The 23323-nt window shown below is 33.7% G+C and overlaps 1 protein-coding gene across 1 annotated transcript in view; it reads right to left on the reverse strand.

Moving 5' to 3' along the window:
• Positions 1-1433: 1433 nt before the first annotated feature.
• Tsp42Eg (Tetraspanin 42Eg) overlaps positions 1434-23323 on the reverse strand; it is a 40172-nt gene continuing 18282 nt past the window's right edge. Inside the window, exons 3-6 of the mRNA XM_073957338.1 lie at positions 6236-6400; positions 5972-6148; positions 5685-5858; positions 1434-2436 (exon numbers count right to left, since the gene is read on the reverse strand). Coding sequence (XP_073813439.1) covers positions 2356-2436; positions 5685-5858; positions 5972-6148; positions 6236-6400 — 597 coding nt within the window. The 3' untranslated portion in view covers positions 1434-2355. The remainder of the gene's footprint in view (positions 2437-5684; positions 5859-5971; positions 6149-6235; positions 6401-23323) is intronic.

Here is a 23323-nt window from a genome sequence, read left to right on the forward strand (position 1 = left end):
ACTTTGCCCATGTGCAGTTGATGTCAACTGTTTGTACTATAATTTTTTATTTATAGCCCACCCATCAAATCCCTATCCAAAACTTTTAATATTATCAACAAACTTTTCAGAAAATGTTATTTTAAATGTCGTCTAATTTTTATATGATTATCGCTTTAGATTATCTGGGATATATTTTTCATATTTAAAGAGCTATAACTTCATTATGGATGCACATATCGACAAAATTCTTTCAGATTCGTTTCATCGGATGTGTTTACTGTAAGAAAAAACATAAACATATATAAAAGTTAACATCACATTTTTTGATTTTTGTCCACGCGGCAACACTGTGCGGCGTGTTAGCGCTCTAAGCCAAACTCATAACTTTCAAAGGCAGCGCTGAGCGTTTGTCATGAAAGCACAACTAAATGGGAAAATCCTCATAGATCATAAAGCTCGATTAAAAAAAAATTAAAAAATTATTATTGGATGTCGATTTTACAGTAAATGAGGACTATTTATTTCGACAGTCAAAGACATTAATCACATCAGTGCCGCCCTGAATAATACAATCAAAACAAAAACATATGTAAACAAGTAAAAAAGCATTAAGTTCGGATGCGCCTGACTTTTGTGACCTTTATGAACCTCAAATGTCAAATTACAGGCTGTTCGGTTAAAAACTGTAGCTAAAATCCACAAAATACCGAAAATCGTAAGGTACCGTTATATAGGAGCTATTCGAAAACATGGGCCGATATAGCCCATCTTCGAACTTGACCTGTTTATGGGAAAAATATACACGGGTGCAATAATATAGCGCTCTAGCTAAATGTTTGCGGACGTTGGAGTGATTACAACAGACGGACAGGTCTAGATCAATTCAAAATGTTATCCTGGTCAAGAATATAAACTTTAGACGGTCGCAAATGATTATTTCAATACGTTATAAAAACAAACTTAACATACCTTCCATACTATGGTAAAGGGTATAAAAACAACTACAAATCAGAATGTCTCATGTTCAATCCCAACAAGGGACAGAATATTATAAGATTGGCGAAATTAAACATAAGTTCACTTCAATTGTTCTTTTTTTAAATATCGTTATTTTTCTTCTTTTTTGTAATTAGTTGTGGTTACCAAGCAGTTCTATATAAACATCATTATTTACTAACTTGCGATAGTACCCTTACTGCAGTTTTTCATAAATAAATGTCTACTGAAAGAATTTAAAAAACATTGTGCAAGCTCCACACGGAGGCGGGAAAAATGCCCTCCGTTAATTACATTTTATTTGGTGTAGTTTAAAGAAGCATATAAGCCGCTTTGTACATTGAAGATACAAAAAAAACTATGAATTTCTAAATTTGTTTTAATAGAAAAACACAAACTAAAGTTGCGACCATTTGTCCTGTAATTTTCGAGACGAAATTCTGAATGGAGTACAGTTGGGTTTTTAAGCATTTTATTTTTTTATATTCTTTATTAGTTAGAAACAATCTTTGTTAAATATACTTAAATTATTTTTCTAAGCAAATCGTTCAATTGGTTTTATTACTTAAGAAATATATTATATGATTTCTAAAGTGTGTTTAAATGCTTAATTGTTTCAATGTTAATATTTATGCATACATTTTCGATTCTACAATTATAAAATCTAACATGGAAGTCTTATTCAACAAACTAATAAGAACTTATTTTAGATACATTATTTTATGTTTTTAATATTACAACAGAAAATATTAGAAATATGTACTTCTCTTATGAAAGTTTTAGGCTTAGAGTCTAAACAGTTTAGGATTTTCGTGTTAAAATTAAAATAACAAAAATATAAAACAAATCAATGAATTAGTTATATTTGCAACAACTTCATTTTCATTTAAATTTGTGTATGTATACACAATTGGTTGTCCGATATAAATCGTTAGGTATATTTGTCCATTTTTGGTGACTATTTAAAACAAATACCTTCAGACATCCATGGTAATTAAAAGCGACAAATTGGCATTGAAGATGTTTATAATAATGATGAGCATGAGGTAGACAGACTAGCGTGGCAATATCGCTCGCTTCTCTAAATAACAACGATATGCAAAACGAAATCTGTTTCAGTATTGGCGACATTGGCAGCATTGATGAAAAGTGAAACTGAAACTGTTTATCTTTGGTCTTTGTTGAGACTGTAATAATAATTTTTTCTATTTTCTGGAAAAAGTTCCTTTAAAAACTAATGAAAATCGAAGACGAACATAACCAATGATGATGATCATCATCATTTGCTTTGATCAATCACACTTGTCCATCGCCGATGATCATTGCGTCTGCTTCGATGGCGTTTATGATGTTGATATGCGCCTCAATTTTCGCTATTTACTTGGAGTAGTATTTCGAACGACGCCAACGATTCACAATGCTGTTGGCCAAAACGAATGCAAAAGTGGCACAGATTAGCTAAAATAAAAAAGAATGTATGAAAACAAAATTAAAGATAAATCACTTAGAATGTACAGTGTTTCAAAGTAATATAAATGGAATTTTTACACAAAATATGTTTAACATGAAAAAATTAAAGTGCAAAAGTGTTGGATTTTTGCAGAGGAGGTACCTGATCTAAATCTAATTTTGGAAGTCATTTCTATCGATAATTATCGTGTCAAGCAAGAGGATTTTTAGAGCTTTTGGGCCATTATGTCAGGAAGCATGAAATTTCCAAACATATATGAACATTTCCAAACTATCCCCTAACAGCCCTTAAGCCCTGATATAGTCCATCCTGGAACCTGATTGATGTTTGAGAGAAATATTACGGCGTGGAAAGTTTGGGCAAATGGGAAGTGACCTCTTTTTATAGTTATAATGCCAATCAGCTTTTTAGTTGGTCACTATAGAATTTTTAGAAATTTTAGACTCTTATGTCAGGAAGCATGGATTTGCCCACGAAAAATATTATTGACCTTTGCGAGGGAGGTACCCGAAGGTATTGTCCGATATAGACCTTTCTGGAACTTGTTGCGTGTTTGGAAGAAATTTCAAAATATACAAATATTTTGCACTAAAGGACACTAAATTCCTAAGTAATCATGGTCATCAGTTATTATTTTTTTTTTTTTTTTTTTTTTTGAAATTTTGCCTTTTAGGGCGAAGATCATTTTTAATGATTTTTTATTAATTTTCTCGTTTAGAGTTAAGCTTGATGATCGGAAACTATTTGCAAGTGAAAAAGGAAAGCCAAGGACTCGAACACAAATAGTCACAAAATTACGTTGCCTGGTTTCACTGGTGGTAAAGCAGATCTTCGGACGTATAGAGTATGTAGTGGCTTCTCTGTCCTAGAACTTATCGTTTTTCAACTGCAAATGTGTTTTATACATTTACGCGGATATTTGGCCGCTGAAATGTATTTTCTTCACGACAAACGCTTTTTTGCGCTGCCTTTTTTTTCATTATCACAGTAAGTATTGATTTGCCGCTAACAGAATTATATAACCGTAATATGAGCAGCGAGAACAACCTGGTGCAAAGCATTTCAAAACAATCCGGGATATGTGATTTAACCGCACGTGTGCGAAAAACTTTGAAATTTTGTCTTTGAGCCACCGAAAGAGTTGACCGATATAGGTCATAAGCGACCCTCATCTATGTTTGAAAGTTATATTACGAAGTGAAAAGTTTGGACTTAAATGGTTACTTCCTTCGAGAGTTATCGTGTACACCATTTTAACGAAAAATTTTGAAGTTTTGTGAGAGGTACCCGAAGAAGTGGACCGATATGTCCCATCTTTGATCTTGATTAAAGTTTGGACAACATATTATGAGATCCAACGTTTTGGCATGGATACAGGTTGGTTGATCTATTATATCAGGAAGCATAAGGAGTACCATCGGTAAAATGTCAAAACGACAGTTGAACAGCCCTTAAAATGCACTTAAGCAAACATATTTAACGTTTGTGAAGAATGTACTCGCATATGTTGTCCTATATAGACCTTCTTGGAAATTGGGATAATTTGGAAGAAATTTTAAGATCTGATCTACATATGTCTGAAATAAATTTTACAATGTGAATTTTAGACCAAATTGGTCACCCCTTTCAAGAGCTATCGTAAAAACTTATCAACAGTTGTAGAGGGTACCCGAAGGAGAGGATTGATATGGATCCTCTTGGAAAATGTTCTATGTATGTTTGAACAAAATATTACGAGATCCAAGGTTTTAGCTTGAAGAATTAGTGATCCGTTCGAAAGTTATCGTACACACTAGAAATCAGCAGACGGATTGACGGGGATAAATCGTTTCCAAATTAACTGAAAGGGATTTAGTCCAACATGCATAGGGTTCAACCCCATTATTTGGATGGGGCCATTTATATATCTATCATTGCATTTGTAAAATATCGAAATATTCGTAGAAGACCCTATAAAACCGATATAACGATGCCCGTCTGTCGGTCCGTCTCTCTGTTGTAACCAAGATACAGCTCGCAATATTTGAGATAGTGCTTTATAATTTTCTCCTAGAATGTTTGGTATTAAAAATGGGATATATCGGTCGACGTTTTGATATAGCACCCATAGAACAGTCCCTCCATAATGGCTGAAATTTGTAATTCATATTTTCTGGAGCTACAAAACTTTCCCTTGAAAATATTCAGTGCAGGATCAAGTTTTAAAATAGCCCCCATAGATCGGTACCTTCCGATATTCCGTGTTTTAAAGGTTTTAGTATCATTATCTCATAGAAATGGCTGAAATTTGGTATTTAGTCTTCGTCGATGTAGGTCTATGTTTTAATATAGCCCCCATAGAAAGGTACCTTCCGGTTTCCTGTATTTTGGAGGTTTTATCCCATTATTATCACATCGAAATGACTGAAATGTGGCATTTATTCTTCGTTGGGGCTGTAAACTGTTATTGCACAGAACTATCGGAATAGGCCAGCGTTTTGATATACCCCCTGTAGAAAGTATTAGTTGTATTATCCAACAGAAATGGTTGAAATCTGGTTTCAATGTATGGTGGAGGGAATAAGAATTTCGGCCCGGCAGAATTTACCGCCTTTTTCACTTGTTGATCTATCAAAGTGTATATGTGCTCGTTTGCTCGAGGGGTTAAAAACTGGAGCTAATACGCCCAGAAGAGTAGCTAAAATAACTTTGGTGGTAAGCTAGGGGTCTTTAAAGCAAATTAGAATATAACAGTCAAAAGTCAAAATTTTCATATTTTTGGGCCCATGCGGAATTTTTAAACTATATTTGTAATGGTAAACCCTAGCTCTCTACCAAAACTAACCCAAAAAAAACAAAAATAACTTATGTTTTAAATTTGCACCTATGTGCAGATTACAACAGAAAGAACTTTTCATTAATGTTCAAAAACAACTGTTAAAATGGGATACAATACAATCAAAGCTCTATAAAAAGGTTCAATAAATGTCCGTTTCCGTAAATTGTTTCTGTATACAGTTTGTAAACCATGAATTTGTATAACTTTTAACCACTGTGCACGTTCGCACTCGTGGTGTCGTCATGACCACCCGCAAATATCAACAAGGGCAGTGGACACAAAATTAGCCAAGATGTTGATGATTCAACATTATGCTACCAAAAATATGTCTCTTTTGCTTTTTCTTTCTTTTCATGCACATGTTTTTCACATCGGCGCATACTTACTCATCTACACTCACACACACAAAATACTTACCTCAATGACAACATAAACAAGAACAAAAATATTCAAATATGTCCAACTTTCCGAAATGAAATCCACAAATTTTTGACGACAACCTTCCATATTCAATTTGTCTGTTTTGGAATCATAACAACTGTGGGGTGGTAAATGATAATCCACAGAACCACTGTTTCCACAACAGCTCAACTAAGGAAACATAATCATAAAATTATTAATAAATGAATAATATAGTAATAATTTGTAATGACAATTTTAGATTGGCGGTAATGATCAAAGAAACACCACCTTTTTTAACCTACCCAACGTTCAATGCTGGCAATGTGACTACCATTTTCAGGTTTAATTGGTGTTGGTTGGTCGCGCCAAATTTCATCGAATGCCTTGTCAGCGTTAATCAAAAACGATGTTTGGAATATCCAAAAGAAGCCGAGGATGATAACATGCGTTATGGCCAAAATTAAGACAATCAAAGCAAACTAAAAAAGGCAAATGGAACCCCAAAAAGGGACAAATTACGTCAATTAAATTAATTGTTTATTGTATAATTAGTATTTCCTACTTACAATTTTCAAAATAGTGCTTCTTTCGCGGACAGCTCCCGCAATACCAATTATGGTGAACAATAAAACAGCCGAACCCATACCAACCAACGTGTAACCGACGGTATCAAATCTTTCGAACTTGACTAGAATGAAGCCTCCGAGGGCAATAAGAGCTATTGAAAGGATCTGAAAAAAATGAAAATGCAATATAAATAAACATTCATGCAGGCATAAGGTATTCTGTAGCGTATGATTAATAAAAATACGTATACGCTATGGATGGAGTTTTATTAGAAAATTAAGTTTTTTTAAGCTTGCATAACAGACCTAAAATATGTATTTAACAACTAAATAATAAATAATACACAATGTGGGTAGTGATTCAATCAGAATATAGAAAATGAGACTGTTGATCACCCAAAAATGCATAAAAACTGTGGTTTATTTCGTGGACATCAACCATTTGAAGATCAACAATGATTTTAACAAACAAAATTACAAATGTGGAATTTGTTCTCATTCCTCCAAGCAATTAACTATTTACTGTCAAAAAATCCTTGTAATAAATTTTCTTAAAAAATAAAATCACAACAACACAAATACAAATTATCTTATGTCGAACATTAAAAGCACAACAAATAAAAACAACAAATCGTATCGTAAAACTAGTTCAACAAGTAGCTACAAAGCAAAACAATATTAATATGGGTAATAAATAATACAGAAATAAAAACTCCAAATGATTTTCCATTTATGTCCAAAGTGGGTTCAATTGTGGTAGCATTGGGAGTTACGAATAGGAAGAAATGTATCAAGTAGAGTTGGGCAATAGGGTGGGGCGATTTGAACACCACCACGTGCGCCTGGATTTTCTGATTATTGGGATTGTACTGAGCAAAAAGTCCACTAGCCCATATGTCTACGGTGAAAATCGAGCCCCCGGATTTTGACTTGAAGTTTTTTTCAAGGTTTTTTGGCATATATGTAACAGCCAAACCACTGAGATTTTCGATCCAACACAAAGACAAAAATTGTAGCCAAGACAATAATTAAGAACTCTCTAGTACACAGCAAAAGCATTGGAACGCTCTTTCAGGCAGTTATGGCCCCGAGAATGTGCACATTTTTCGGAAAATATCAAAATTTGACTAAAAGTCAGTGGGTGGATTTTTTTTTTTTGGAGATGAAAGCCCTTGGTGTTTGCACTAAGAACGCAAAAGGAAATTTTCAGGATAGGTCAAGTTTCTGAGATATGGTTTGGCCAAAATATCCTTGAAAAAAATTTCAAGTCAAAATCAGGGGGCTCGATTTTCACCTTAGACATATGGTCTAGTTGACTTTTTTGCTCAGTATAATACCAAGAATCAGAAACTCCAGGCGCCCACTATCACTTTTTTTCCTTCCATACAAATCGCCCTGGCCTATTGGGCAATCTAGTTCCTAGTTCATTTTCCTATTTGTATGAAATCGCTCATACGTAGTTTTTTTTCATGCAAACGACGCGATCGATTGGAACTACACAACCCTAGTTGGAAGCGTTAAGAAAAAATTACGTGTACGCAGCCATAATGAAAATGTTGACCCGTTCATAAAAGGAGTAGTAGTAGTAGCTCTGCTAGCAATGTAATAAAATATGTGGGTTATACTTTAATAAATATGAATTTATAAAAAAATAGTTTCTCGTTGGAGATGAGCTTCATGATTGAAGATTTTGCATGAGAAAATGAAAGCCGAAGATTCGAACCTACACAAAACCAAATTATGTGACTTGGTTTCGCTGTTGGTTTAGGTAGCTTCTCTGACATATCGACTGTGGCATCTCTGGCAATGCTTCGAAACTCACACTTATACTAAAGTTATTGTAATACTGTAACTGCAATATTGTAATTAAGAGACTAAGCTTCGCCATCAAGCTTTGATTTTTTCAAATGCAATGTGTTTTTGCCGTGATTAGCTTTTTTCCCATTCAAATTGCATGGCTTCCATGACAAACGCTTTTAAGCGCAGCCTTCGGAAGTCATGAGTTATTTATTGTTTGTAGACACTTAATTTGGTGGCCATTCTTAATTTAAATGCAAGCATTTTATTTGAGAGATCCCATCATGAAGATTATACTCATTGAAGCTAAGAGAAAATTATTTTCTAGTCTTGATAATTATTTATTTTTAATTTTTAGTAAATAGTTTTTTTTTTAAATTTTTTTTATATTCATGAATTGTCATCCAAATCTGAAAAGTGTGCAAAGTTTGAGCTTGACCAATCAAACTCCAATTGTGTGGGTTAATAGATTTAACTCATACAGACAATAAAGCAAACTAAATAAAACACAGTAAGTCCATATATACATTAGACAATTTTCCTTGCGGCAGTTTGATGGAGAGAGAGGTGATGCATATGGTAACCCTTTGCCTCTCAACTCAATTGATACCCACAGGCTGAACTTATCTAATACATTCAGGAGACAGCTTGATTTATGGATTTATTTTTGGAAATGGGGACAAATATTCGACTTGGACATATGGGAAATTTTTGGGGAACACTGGAAAAATATTGGGCATTTTTGGGGAATTCCCTTTTAAGTACTTTGAAGTACTTTTTTAACATTATCTCAACTGCCAGTAAAAAGATGAAGAAGACATTTAAAAAATAATGTAATTCTGTGAAAGCGCATATTTACCATTGAAAGTCATGGATTTGAGCCTATGTTTTGCGAAATACTTTTGACCTGTGTCACTAACACTAAAAAAACTAAACTAATGCCATGTTCATACCAGCATTTGAATCACGTCGTTCGTTCTCATAATTACGTACACGAATTAACCCGTTCATACGACATGGTACACAATTCATAGCAACATGATTCATATTTTCATGGTTTTTGTTTACTGATTTTAAAAAAAGTTTCAGCCAAAATACGAGTAAAGTTAATCGATATGAACTGAAAAAATATTTATCTTTCTTTCAGATATCTATTTTTAATATTAAATTCTATTATTTTCATTCATGTTTTCTATTTTATCTCACAATTTTGGTGTTTTCAGTATATTTTCAAATGTTTGTATTTTAAAAATTAACGAGAGAGAAACCTGCCACAATAACTTTTGGTATACAGACATTCCAGCAGGCATTTGATTTTTGTTTCTAAATTTGTACGCGAATTTGAAAAGATGGACAAGAAATGCAACTGCAATGGAAGAGAAGACAAAATTTGCTATGATTTGAATGTAAACTAGTCGTTAAACCGTTTACTTTCCATTCATATTTTTTAGTTTTTTTAAAAATGTTTGGGTTTTTAATAAAATATTTTGTGGTTGCTGGACGGTTGGACAGTTATCGATAATTGCAAAAAAAATCGTCATTCAAAACTGACAATGTGTACTGTACTTTAACCCGTTTCCACGACACCATTCGTAATTAACAGAAACATAAATAAAATTTCCTTCATTTTTGTTTCCTTGTTTTTAAGAAAATTTGAACCGAAAAGACATAAAATACACATTAAATGAATAGGAAAAGCAATAGACTTTCCTTCAAATGTATCTTCTATATTTAGCTATACACATTTTATTCATTTTTTCCATAAATTCTGAATAATTTTGTATTTTCAATATATTTTTATATGTTTTATTTTCAAAATTAAAGAGAGAGAGACATGTCAAAACAATGCTTGTGTATACAGACTTTCAATTATTTGTTTCCTGTTTGTTTCTGATTTTTTACGCGATTTTGAACTAATGGGCAAGAAATGTGTGTGGAATTAAGAAGGAAACATAACCATCTTCCTTCTGCATCTATATAAAATGTTTAGTTAATTAATTTTCATTCATCTTTTTCCTTTTTTCTGAAAATTTTTGTTTTTTCAACAAATTTTTAAATTTTGAATTTAGACATGTCATAATTATTTTTTCGATAAATTCCCTCATTTGTTAGGGATGGGACATACCTATTCGTCGTTCAGTAGTGGGATTCTGTAACTCATTTTTGGTGTTACCGACAAAAATCGGTAAAATTAAATCGCAAAATTATGACTAAAAACATAAAGAAAAGTTGGCATCACTGTTTGTGTCGGTAGAGGCTAGCGACTACTTTTTATTCATCGTTAACTTACCGAAAAATTTCGTTAATTATCGAAATTATAAGCATTTTAATTTTACCGACAATTATCGATAACAGCAAAAATGAGTTACAGAATCCCACTACAGAGAGTATTTCTAATCGAACAACGTAGAAAAATCGTCGTTCGTTCATAGAATTTTGTGTGGGGAAATAAGTAATTTATTCGTAGTTATGGGTCGAACAACGAATAGAGAACGAACGACGTACCGTGGAAACGGGCTATTAGTATGAACAAGACATAATTTTTTTTAATTAAACAAACATTTTCCACAACAACCGGAGTTTTGCAGTAATTCGAACAAATCGTCTCACAGTGGTACCAGCCATTGGCCAAAAATAAAAACTGAACGTCAAATTTTTGGTACATCATCTGGCAACGAAATAATGGTCGTAGACCAATACATATCTATACCAAAATGAATGTTTCAGGTCGCAATTTTAATCCGATCGTCACCAAATTTTGGGTGTTGATGAAGGTCCCGGAGGGGAAGAAGCCGATTGATTTTGGTGATGGTCAGATAATATTCAGGGGGTCGGAATGGACAAAAAACTTATTTGGAGAAAAGTCGTTTTATTTCAAAGCGAATATCTCCGCTTCTATAGGGGGTATATCAAAAGCAAAACCTGCTAATGAAAGTAGAAAATATCAACTTTTCAAGGTGGTCAAACAGCGAAGATATCGCAATAGCTGCTAATAGAACACAGCTTTTAATTTTTGCGATTTTAATAATAATGACGAATGCCACAGAAGAAAAAATATATTGATTTTAGTAATGGTTTTAGTTAAAGTTCAAAAGTGTTGCGGAGGAGGTACTTGAAGGAGTGATCCGACATAGTCCATTATGGAAGTGAATCTTATTTTAGAGTCATATCTTTTTTATAGATATCGCGCCCACTAGACATTTCTGTGGGTCATCGTATTACTTTTGCCAGGAAGCATGGACTTGTCCTCGGAAAACATAATATGGGTGTAAACACGACCACATATAGACACAAATCTTGAACTTTTGTGGGGGAGGTACCCTAAGGAGAAGATCGGTATAGGCCATTTTAGAAGTTAAACTAAATTTGGACAAAATATTAGGAGATCCACCGTTTAGACCAAATTGATTGCTCCGTTCAAGAGATACCATTTTACCATACATACCATACCATTTTAGTGAGATTTTTTAAATTTTGGGGGGGAAGTACCGGAAGTTGTTGCCCAAAATTTTGGACCAAATTGGTTGGTCTGTTCGAGAGTTATAGTGCTCTCCAGCGACTATATATGGTTCCCTAGGGGTTTTTACACCTTTCAGGCTGTTATCTCAAGAATTATGGACTTGCCCCTGAAAAAAACTTTTGCCGTCGTAGTTAGGGCAGTGAATGCAAGTGCCTCAACAGAAATCAAAGTGATTCGAGAGCAAGTCTTAAAGTGAACTTTCCGAAATTTTGTGTGGTAGGTACCCGAAGGAGTGGAATATGGAATATAGTCCATATTCAAACCTGATCTATATCTGGTACATATCGTCGGTGTCATGCTTAAGTGTTCCATACGCCATTTTTGACTTTTTGAGATACATGTGGTTTCTAGGGTTTTCCGGTATGCTCTTTCTGAATTTCTAGTCGGCTTTCTCCTATCTGCTCTAGTTTAGTAGATATCCACGCCTCGACGGGAAAGCATCAAATTTTCATCAATAAATTTGTACTACGAGGTACTTGGCTTCTTATAGAATTATTCATAGTTGCACCTGAGGCTATTTAACAAGGATTTATGATTTAACAATCCAAAGCCTATTAGGTACATATGTAAATTCTACTGAAATAGGCATCAGTACTACGAGGTACTTGGTTTGGACTATTTTCGGCCACGGTCGTGACACCGTGAGACCTGATATTCAATGGCGTTATACTTTATGAAAAATCTACCAGCATATCACAAAAGCGAGATGATATCATCTCTCGAGACAAAATCCAAGACGTAATATTCCAAATCATCTACCAATTTGCGGGGAAATTAAAGAAGACTCTAAGCTCTAAGATTTTGATATCACGTTAAGCTAGATTTATATCTCTTATATTATAAGATTTATTTTTTTAATTCTATTCTTTTGATACTACTGTCCCCAATTTTCAAAGATTTTTTATCGTGTTTGTTTTCATATCCTGAATGTGTTTTGTAAAAATAAGAAATATGAGATCCCACACACCCACACATAACAAATACGGAAAACCTCATATTCCAAATATATATTTATCTCAGTTGAAACTATAACATTTTATTTCAATTTGAATACCAGGTGTGACTCACTTTTTAAGATTTGCATCATTGATCGCAAAAAATGCGAAAATAATTTTCCCGCTATAGTAGCCATTTAAACAAACGGCACACTTTCGTTTTCCTAACAAATTGTGTGATTTATTTGTATTGAAAAGGTGAAAAACATCGAAATGTAAACACATATATTGGAAACGAAAATACGAGGGAAGTGAAAATTATGTTCTTTAATTTTTATTTTTTATGACAAAGCGTAGCTATTATTTGAACAATATTGCTCTGTTCCAGAACCTGCAAGAAGCTACTACTTTTTACTACGATAACACTTGTTCCTTTATGTTATCGAAAAAAATATTAAAAATCAGTAGACCCTTGCGGTACTGGAACAGACCATATGATATAAAATAATAGATTATTGTGCATCATGACAGAGGAGGTGTAATTCTTAACAGGGATTTATTATTTAACAATCCCAAACCTATTAGGTATGTACAAGTAGATTCTATTGAAAACGGCATCAGTACGTTTGATTGTTATAGAATAGATGAAGACATAGTATGTGTGAAATGACTCAGCATATTCAAACGACCCTCGTTATAATATTAATGCCAAGTATGAGTAACTCGCCAATTGCGTACCCACATGTAAACATACGGACATAAGCATATACATACATACATACGTGCGAACATTCAAACCAATGTTTCTATCTTATCGTTTCGATCTTTGGTCATTTGTTTATATCTTTATACATATTTATAGACGAAGTAATGAAATAATTCACGTTTAGGTGTCAACGCAGACAAAATGTCAGCACTGACAATAGCAGCGAAAACAACAACTACAGGCCGAAAAAGTTGAATTTTTAGCATGTCTTAGACCATGAAAAGCCAATCTATGCAACACAAATGTTACTACAAATGTTAACAAACAATATGGGAAAGTTGTAATGGCGTTTCCATACTTCTTCTATTGGTGACAGGCAAATCGATTGACAAACGTCATTTGTTGATAGACGTGCCAACAGATTGTGACCACTGTTAGCGGGAGCTACGTTGCATGAATAATTAACTAATAATAATTTATTATCACAAAAATGGTCAATGTCACTTTTGATAATGCATTAGTAAAACAACAACAAATTCAGTGGATGGTAATCATTTTACAATTATTTACACAAATCAACACCCAAATATGAGACTTTTTCTATGTGTATGGTCATAATTTGCGTCGTTGTGTATGTTAATGTAAATCGTTATTATTGCAAATGAACGTGTGCCAAGTAGTTCCAGTATTTGTTACGCAGTATTATTCTCCGTATACTTTTTTCTATTAACTGCGATGACTAGTTATGAATTCAAAACATTTGACTATGTTATTACTTTCATTTAGATCTCGAGAACGTTTATTTTATTTTTTGTCGGATGTCTGGGGATGTCGATTTCATTGGAATCTACTTTCCAGAACTAATGAATTTGAACCATTTGAACGTGAATTAATTTCAGCATTATGACGCTTATTTAGTTGGGTGACTAATGCTATACAGTTGCGTATAAAAATTTAATCTAAATAGTAAAAAACTTAACATACATCGATACTGCTTGTCTGATCAAAAATGTTCTCCGGAGCAATATCTTATCTTCCTTGTTTCAAATAAGACCTGAAATTTTCATTTCCTCATATAGCACATATTTCTATAACGAATACTTCTCTTTAACGATGTTTTTTTTTTAAGTTGCAAGCGGAAATTCTTGCACTAAAATCAATAAAATTTGGGAAACTTTTCCTACACCAAATTGCGTTACATTTTCCAAATTTCTTGAAAATAACTGTATAATTTTGTGTTTGGTGAGTCAAATACATGAAATCGGCCGAAAATATAAGTGAAAATGAACAGAACTTGTGCTTGGTGTACCAAATACCTTAAATTGGACGAACATACATATATATGGGAGCTATATCCAAATCTTAACCTATTTCTGTATAATTTGAATTTGGCGACATTTTCCAAATTTCATCAAAATTGCGCAGAATTTGTGTGTTCGGGCGAACGTATATAGTATATTATAATTTACTTCTAGTTTGAATTCGGTGAATTCATTAAAATTTCGCGGAATTTAGGTGTTTGGTGCATCAAATATATAAAATCGGGGGAATATATATATATATATGGAGTGTTCGGCGGTGGGAATTTCTTTATTTTTTGGACGTGTAGATGTCCACAGCCAACGAAACTGGGTGGAACCCCCGATTTGCATTCACTTTCCTCAGATAAAATATCAATTTTTGGATTGGAAAGGTAGAAATTTGAGTAATCTTTACCATATTTCCTCTGCTTCGGACTTATAAACCTATCAAATGTGACTTTTTTGTGACTTTATTGTAGTCTTGAAAATTTTGAACATAATTCAGTATAAAATTTTGACCTGATAATTTGTTTCTACCGATTTCTTCATAAAAATATTTTTTGGAGCTTTAAGCATCGATTTTCATCAAATTTCAAGACACATTTTTGCACAATATTTGTTGGCAATCAACACTCACGGCCTTTATTTATAACTATAAATAGTTTCATGTAAAAGTTTACCACATCTGACAAGGGATTTGTGTAAATTCTTAGGCTGGTTCTATCCTGGTGAACCATTAAAATATGCTAATATTTTGAAATTTTTTCATAAAGCGAGTAAAAAGTACCGTTATAACTCACATTTGTTACATGTTAGTTATTGAAAATATCGGCTACTATATACTCTACATGTCCACAAATGTATAATTTACAACAACATTTACAACATATATATGGGAGATATATACAAATCTGAACCGATATTCACAAAAATCAATAGCGTTCTATGGCTTTGATCCAAAAAATGCATGGACAGACGGACGGACATGCATAAATCGACTCAGAAAGTGATTCTATGTATATCCCCAAAAGGAACTATGGGTCTATATCGTTTCCTTTTGTATGTTACATACAAATACACAAAGACATAATACCACTTACCACAATGTGGTGTAGGGTATAAAAACTATGCGACCGTGCGGCTATCCGAGATAATCCTTAAATTGCACATTTGCGTCAACATTTGATGTTTTCTGCGTAAGGTACTAGAACTTGATCTATGTCTGGAGAAAAAGTTTCAATGCAAATTTTGGACCAAATCGGTTCAGGGAGTAACCCGAAGGAGTACATTGATATGGTCAACATTTGATGTTTTCTGCGTAAGGTACTAGAACTTGATCTATGTCTGGAGAAAAAGTTTCAATGCAAATTTTGGACCAAATCGGTTCAGGGAGTAACCCGAAGGAGTACATTGATATGGTCCATTGATCTCCATATATATTGATGAGCAAAATAGGAAAATGATGAGCAAAATATGAAAAGAGAAAATTTAAGGGAGAATTAATATTTAATTTTTCTTGTTTTTTCATTACATATTTAAACATTTTTAAGCACTAATGTTACCTAAAATCGTGCTACAAATGAATTATTAAAGAATTATTACAAAAAATACTTAAACGAACAAGTGTTGTTGAATTAATTAAATTAAGAGTATTTTACAGAAACCACCAGTGGATGGCCGTGCACACGGATGAACCAGCAGCAATGCGCACGAGTGGTATCGGGAGAAAACAAGAGAGGAGAAACGTCTTTTCCGCAAGAAAAAAAGAGAATCCAGAATGAAATACGAAAATTCTACCAATGAGTGAAACATCAAACTGATGGCTTTGGTACAGGCACATCATACTGTAGAGACCAGTAAGGTAATTTGGTAAGAGATAAAGATAGTATGCTCCACAAGAAAGGAGATAAGACTCTAACTATAGGGGCATAACTCTTCTCCCTATTGTTTACAAAATAATGTCAGGGATATTGGGCGAACAACTAAAATCTGTGGCCAACGAAATAATTTGGCCATACCAATACGGTTTTAGACCTGGCAAGTCCACCTTTGACTATATATTTACCCTGCGGGAAATCCTGAAAAAGACCCAAGAGATGCAGATCGATACCTACCACCATGTCTGAATTTGGTGTTCCCCGCAAAGCTCATTCGGCTTTGTAAGATGACTTTAACTAATACTCGGTCCTCAGGAAAGAACCTATCCGAAGAGTTCACTATCAAAAGAAGTTTCAGACAAGGAGACAGGCTTTCGTGTGATCTCTTCAACATTCTGCCTGAAAAGGTTATACGAGATGCAAACGTCAACACAAATGACACAATTTAAACCAATAGCCACATGTTGCTTGCTTATGCTGACGATAGTAAGGGAAGTAACTGATACCTTTAAGAATGTCGAAAGAGAATCTGCTAAAGTGGATCTGGCGATAAATGGCGACAAGACCAAGTTGATGATGTCGACGCGTGTATATATACGAAATTCATTAGATAAATGTATATGCGAAATTATGTCAGTTAATTGAAATTCCAAACTTTTCCCATAGTCTTGCTTGGTAATCCTATTTTTCAATGTTCTTAAATACTATGGTAAGTTTTATTCCTACGGCATTAGTACTTGCTCTTCTATACCAGACGATTTTGATCATCATCGCTACCTTCAACATGTCAAAACATTAGTAGACAATAATTGATGATCAAAATCTTCTGATATAGAAGAGCAAGTACTAATGACGTAGGAATAAAAATAACGATAGTATTTGTGAACATTGAAAAATGTATGGAAACAACAGACAATTTTACCCATGTAATTTCAATAAATTTAAAAAAGTGTTAAACGGACAGAACGGATCGTGTATAAAAGTATATATGGGCCGAAAGAGGTCACTCCCGGACATCATTCTGTTGAAACGAAACTTTGTTCCATGTTGATCTCTAAAAGTTCTAGTCCGCTTAAATTTGAATTTAACTAAAATTTAGTAGCTGAGGAAAAAGAAAATAGCTCACTTTATGTAATCGTTACGGTAATTTATTGAAACTGTTCTTAAAGGCAACAATCCTACCTACGTAATAAAAACAATGAACACTATTTCTTTCTCCAAAAATTACGTGTTTTCCAAAATTTCAAAGAAATTGTCGTCTTTAGGAGCACACCACGCCCACACCCGCCCATATTATGACCTATGTTTTTGGTTTCCTTAGTTTCAATCGGTGACGACAAAAAATGGGGTCTTGGTCAGAAAAATCGATTTCTGAACCACTGTGTGCCGCTTTTTTTAGATAAATATCATTGCGTGGGTATATGGAGATGAGAGCCTGGGTGCAATCAGTACAACATAAAACTAACCCCGCAAACAAACACATTTTATTTAATTTATAGAAAAGCATAATAGTTTACAACCACTTTGTTCAGTCTTATCAGTCGAATAGAAGATTCGTGAAATTATTCACATTTATTTAAGTACGCAAAATTATCTGACCGCATTTTAAAATGGCAAACCAAACAAAGATCGTCTATGCTGCTGTGGCATTAAATTTGATAAGAGTTAATGCGTTTATGTTTGCGGAATGAAAACATAAACTGGGAAGAATCTTCTTCTTCATACAAATAAAATTTAATTAAAATTAAACAGAAAGGAAACAGCAACGAGAAGCATAATTCTATACATGTGACCAAGAAAATATTATGTATATATACATAATATTTTCTTGGTCACACACAGGCGCACATTGTTTGCTTAGATCTTATCAAATAAGTTCCGTAAAGTATGTAAGTAAATTTTGGGTTCATAAAAACTTAAATGCTGACAGCCGGGAATTGTGTAGATAAAATGTTTAACACTTAAAAGCGTAATTGTTGTTGATAAAAGACATTATTTTGGATTTACATTGATTCTAAAGAGTTAAAAACGCATAAAGGGTGGCGCAGGGAATTATAGATACCAAGCAACGCTTTTGATCGGTTTTAGTATGTCTCTTCTTACGACACCCCAGGCATTTATATGACCATGACTCTACACCTGAAAGGTACAGATAAATATGGATAGAAAATGACATGTAATAGAAAAGGTGTTACGATAGTAATTTATAGTTTTTTTATTATTGAAATTATGAATATAAAATATGGAATTCATATTTGTCATACTCAAAGCAATCATTTAAATAAAAACTAAAAAATCGTTATCCGACAAGGATGAACTTGACACAGATTCTGTTCATTTTATTGTATATTCTGTACGCCGAAGGACCATTGGTCTAATTCTCAATAGTTTCCGATGATTTCACTACAATCAATATTAAAAAAAAAAACTTTTTATAGTTTATAGTTTTGGGAAAATTTTTCGCTTGATGTCATTTCCCATCGATGTGTTTATTTTTCGGAATAAAATGACGTCCAATTCTCAGTGACACCATAAATACATACATTTGTATATGCAGCACATACAAGCATATATATGTAAATTTGTTCCACTTAACTATGAATTCTCCCATGAAAATCATACATATAATTGGCTGTATTTGTGTGACGGAAATTTGGGTATTGGAGATTTCCACAAGTCAAAAATAAAAATATACTTTATTCAGCAAAATACATATAAACACAACCATAGAAATACTTCATTCAGTCCCTGGCGACGTACATATTTATATTTTGCAAATTTAGATGATTAAATACGTAACATTGACCTTGGCCAAAATAATAAAATCCCTTCCCGGCAGAAAATGCATACAGGGTCAACGTGTAATTAATTTTAAAGCTTTTAGTAAAATGGAGAAAATTTCTCACTGCAATGCAATGTATTTTGAATGAGTAATTCACTAGAAAAGGACTAAACTACCTTCTTTGTGTAACAACAATTGTAGGAAGTTAAAAATGTTGATATGTCATTCGTGACCACCCTGAAGAATAATTTAAATAAGGATATACTCGTACAACATGCATGACATTGTTAAACAAATTTCTTATGGAATGTAAACGTAACAAGTAAGAACGGCGTTAAGTTCGGCCACCACGAACTGTAATAATAATAATTGTTCCACAAACATCCCAGATGGGACAAGAGAGACTTCTCTCATATCAATGAGTGCACCCCCATTTACATTAGCTCAATAATATGGGACCTACTGTTTATCGTCGAGTCCGAACGGCGTGTCTTAAGACACCACTTGTAGAGAAGTTTTACATGGCTGAAATACTCAGAAAATGTCGCCAACATTACTGAGGGCTATTTTGCCAACGTTGAAAATTTGACGTTGTCTGGTCGTGGAATAGAAACCCACAAACTGTATTGAAGTAAAAAAGAACAATTAGTGTCCTGTCATTTATGAAAGCATCCTATTCCTTTTAAGAGCACAATATCTTAGAGGTAGTTTACACTATCTATCAATGTCATATGACACGAAATAAAAACATTTCATATTTACCCACGGAGGCAATGTGGAGACGTAGTTTTTTTACATTTTTGCTGGTGTGGACGCACAGAGTAAATGGCGTAAGGAAAATCTCCAATATTACACATATTAGCGAATATAAAACGATGAAAAATTTCATGTCATATGACATTTACATATAGTGTAAACTACCCCTTAACTGACAATAAATACTCTCTTTAAAAGAGTCATCATGTGACGACATTGGTGTTCTTTCCAAAACATGGATCAATATATACAATAGGCCGGGGCGATTTGTATGGAAGGAAAAAAACAAAAATTGTAGCCAAGACAGTAATTAAGAATTCTCTAATACATCGCAAAAGGTTTGGAACGATCCTTCAGGCATTTTTGGCCTTGAGAAGGTGCAAACTTTTCGAAAAATTTCGATAAATGACACCTGCTACAAAAGTTGACCAGAAAAATATTCAAGAGTTCTGATGCAAAATTATATCGTGTTGGGATCCATGGACAACGACAATGCCTTTAGTTCGTTTGTGCCACTTCGTTTTATTTTTTTATAACGACAAAAGTAGTGAAAATCTGGGTTTCTTACATTTTCAAATTTAAACGTGCCATTCATCGACATTTTTCGAAAAGTTTGTCCTTGTGTTCGATCGAAAATCTCAATGGTTTGGCTGTTATATGCCAAAATGTCTAAAAAACGTGGATAAGAAACTTGAAGTCAAAATCGGGAGGCTCGATTTTCACCGTAGACCTATGCTCTAGTGGACTTCTTTGCTCAGTTCAATACCAGGAATCAGAAACGCGAAGGGCCCATTAAGGTTTTCAAATCGCCCCGGCCTACTATACAATGTTCCGTATTTAGCTTTTGTTTCCTTTGCAAACACAAAATATCAAATTGCAGCAATCTCGGTTCAAAAATTTTGCAAAAAACCCTGAAATTGGTCAACCAAGGCTAGAGTAAGTTCTCTATCTTCCGGGAAAACAAAAATGTGACTAAAATCTTCGAAAAATCTTAAATGGGGCGTTTATACCCCCACTTAAATACGAAATTTCAGCCATTTCGATGGTATAATGAGGCTTAAATCCTCAAAATATCGAAAATCGGGAGGTACCGTTCAAAACGTAGACAAATACTGAATTTTTTTGGGGGGAAAATACCCTTCAAAATACCCAAAATCGAGAGGTACCGCTCTATGGGGCAATATAATGACGTGGACCTATACTGAAAAATTTCTGGGGGACAATTTTGATGCGCCATAGAAGACTAGTAGCTAAATTTCAGCCTTTTCGGTGGGATATTTAGGCCACAACCTTCAAATTACCGAAAATAGAGATATACCGTTTTATGGGAGCTATATGAAGTCGTTGTAATATACTCATAACGAAGACTAAATAAAAAATGTAAGCCATTTCGGCGGGACCAGATTATAAAGCTCTATCATTAACATTGCGAGCTATATCTTGATTTCAACAGATGGACGGACATTGCTGTTGTGTTGATAGGGTCTCCGACGAATATTTCGCTGTGTAACAAACATAATGAAAAATTTAATTATACCCTCCGTATTATGCTAGAGGTTATAAAAAAAAAACTTTACTTTAATCAATACTGAGCAAAAGTTCATTCATTCGAGCAGCATTAAATAATGTTTGAGAAAAAAGTCAAAAAGTCATCACCCTAGTCCTCACCTAAAAGAATATCTATTGTAGTTTCATATTAGAAACTGAAAAAGTAGCGAAAAAGACTGAAGCACTTGAAAATGAATTCGACTACAACAGCAAAAGCTCCATTATATTTTTATCTAAAATATTTAAGCTTAAATTCTTTAAATTATATTCTTAAAGCCATTTAATTAAATTGCTTCACTTAAATGTTTAGCGAACAACACACTAATTGTTATTTTATCACTAATTTCTCCAAGCAACAATTTTGCGTGTTTCAAAGCAGTGAAGCTAATTTTCCCCCATTTATGAGAATTTACCCCTTTCGACAAAACATGTTTAGATTTATGCTTTTTTGAACTACATTAAATAAACTCAAAGCATTTTTACATGGTGCCCTTGAATTCTAAACAAAATAAAAACCAATTCCAATAGACAGACAGCCTGTCAGCCAACAACAAACACGATATGGAAAATAGCAAACAGTTGAACTTCTAATGGAATATTCTCATAAAAAAGTCAATAAAAATAGCATAGAAAACGACAGCATGTTATGCTCCACATATGGAGGTAGACTGAAACGCGCGGTACACACACGCTCTTTATTAGATGGAAAGGCACGATCTCTTAACCTTACGACGCCACTATGGAAATATTGAATGTTTTACGAGGCACCGCAACGTTCCCCCACACACACACAGACAAAACAATAATCGCTTTGGATTTATGAGGTTTGGGCAGATTTCAATGACAAATGTATTTGACGACTAATCATGAATGAATTTTTTGCCTCATTGACGACTATTCGAGGGAAATGTCTGCTAACAACAAAATGCTTCTGAGAAATAATTTTCCTTAGCAGATAAACGCTAATAGATGTAACTGATTTAGGCAATTGCGATGCAAGTGCTTTTGAAAAAAAAATGAAAAGTTCAGATGATGTTGCATAAATATTACCCACAAGATGTGAGCAGTGACGACTGATGACGATGTTGATTTAAAAGTCACACTTTGTCATGCCAGCCTAGCCTAGTCTATCTGTATACTCTTGCCGGGGCTTGTTGCAAATAGGTGTCATAATTATGTAGGCATTACAAATGATTTACGAACCCACGTTCGAACTTCGAACATAAACTAACAAAATAAACGTATAGCTAGTTGCCCCATCCCCTTGCCGGTGCTAATATTTATCTTATCAGCAGTTTTTGTTTGTTTTAGTAACCATTAGTAGTAGTAAATAAACATAACATAGAATACAGCTATCGAATGTTGTTTAATAAATACAATATTTATTAAAATGTACATATTTATGTATGTAAGTATGTATGCATGTCGTCGAAACATCTAATACATATTTGCTTGCGCATTTGTAAACTCAACACGCAGCATAGTCACTAAAATATTCTTGTGACTGCGAAATGCTTTGGCGAAATGTTTTAATCAGTCTTGACATAGAAACGCCAAATGGGTTAATAACTTGCGTTATCAGCAGGTTATTGAACGACAACCACAATAGAAGCTATTATGTCATTAAGTTGCTCAAGTCTCTTGAAATAAGTATGTGCACTTATTAGTATATGAGAGATTTTGTGTCAGTTGGTTTATCAATTGAAAGGTATTGGACTCCAAGGTACCAAGATCGTAAATAATGAATCATGAACTAATAATGTTATATATTGAAATATATTGAGAATTCGTGAACATGTGTAAACCTTTTAATCTATCGTCCCGAAAAGCTTGTAATGATCATCTTTACAATATTTCAAAATGCAT

This window comes from Musca autumnalis, unplaced genomic scaffold (assembly GCF_047663935.1).
Source record: "Musca autumnalis isolate F117 unplaced genomic scaffold, ASM4766393v1 scaffold_5, whole genome shotgun sequence".
Classification (NCBI taxonomy): Eukaryota; Metazoa; Arthropoda; class Insecta; order Diptera; family Muscidae; genus Musca; species Musca autumnalis.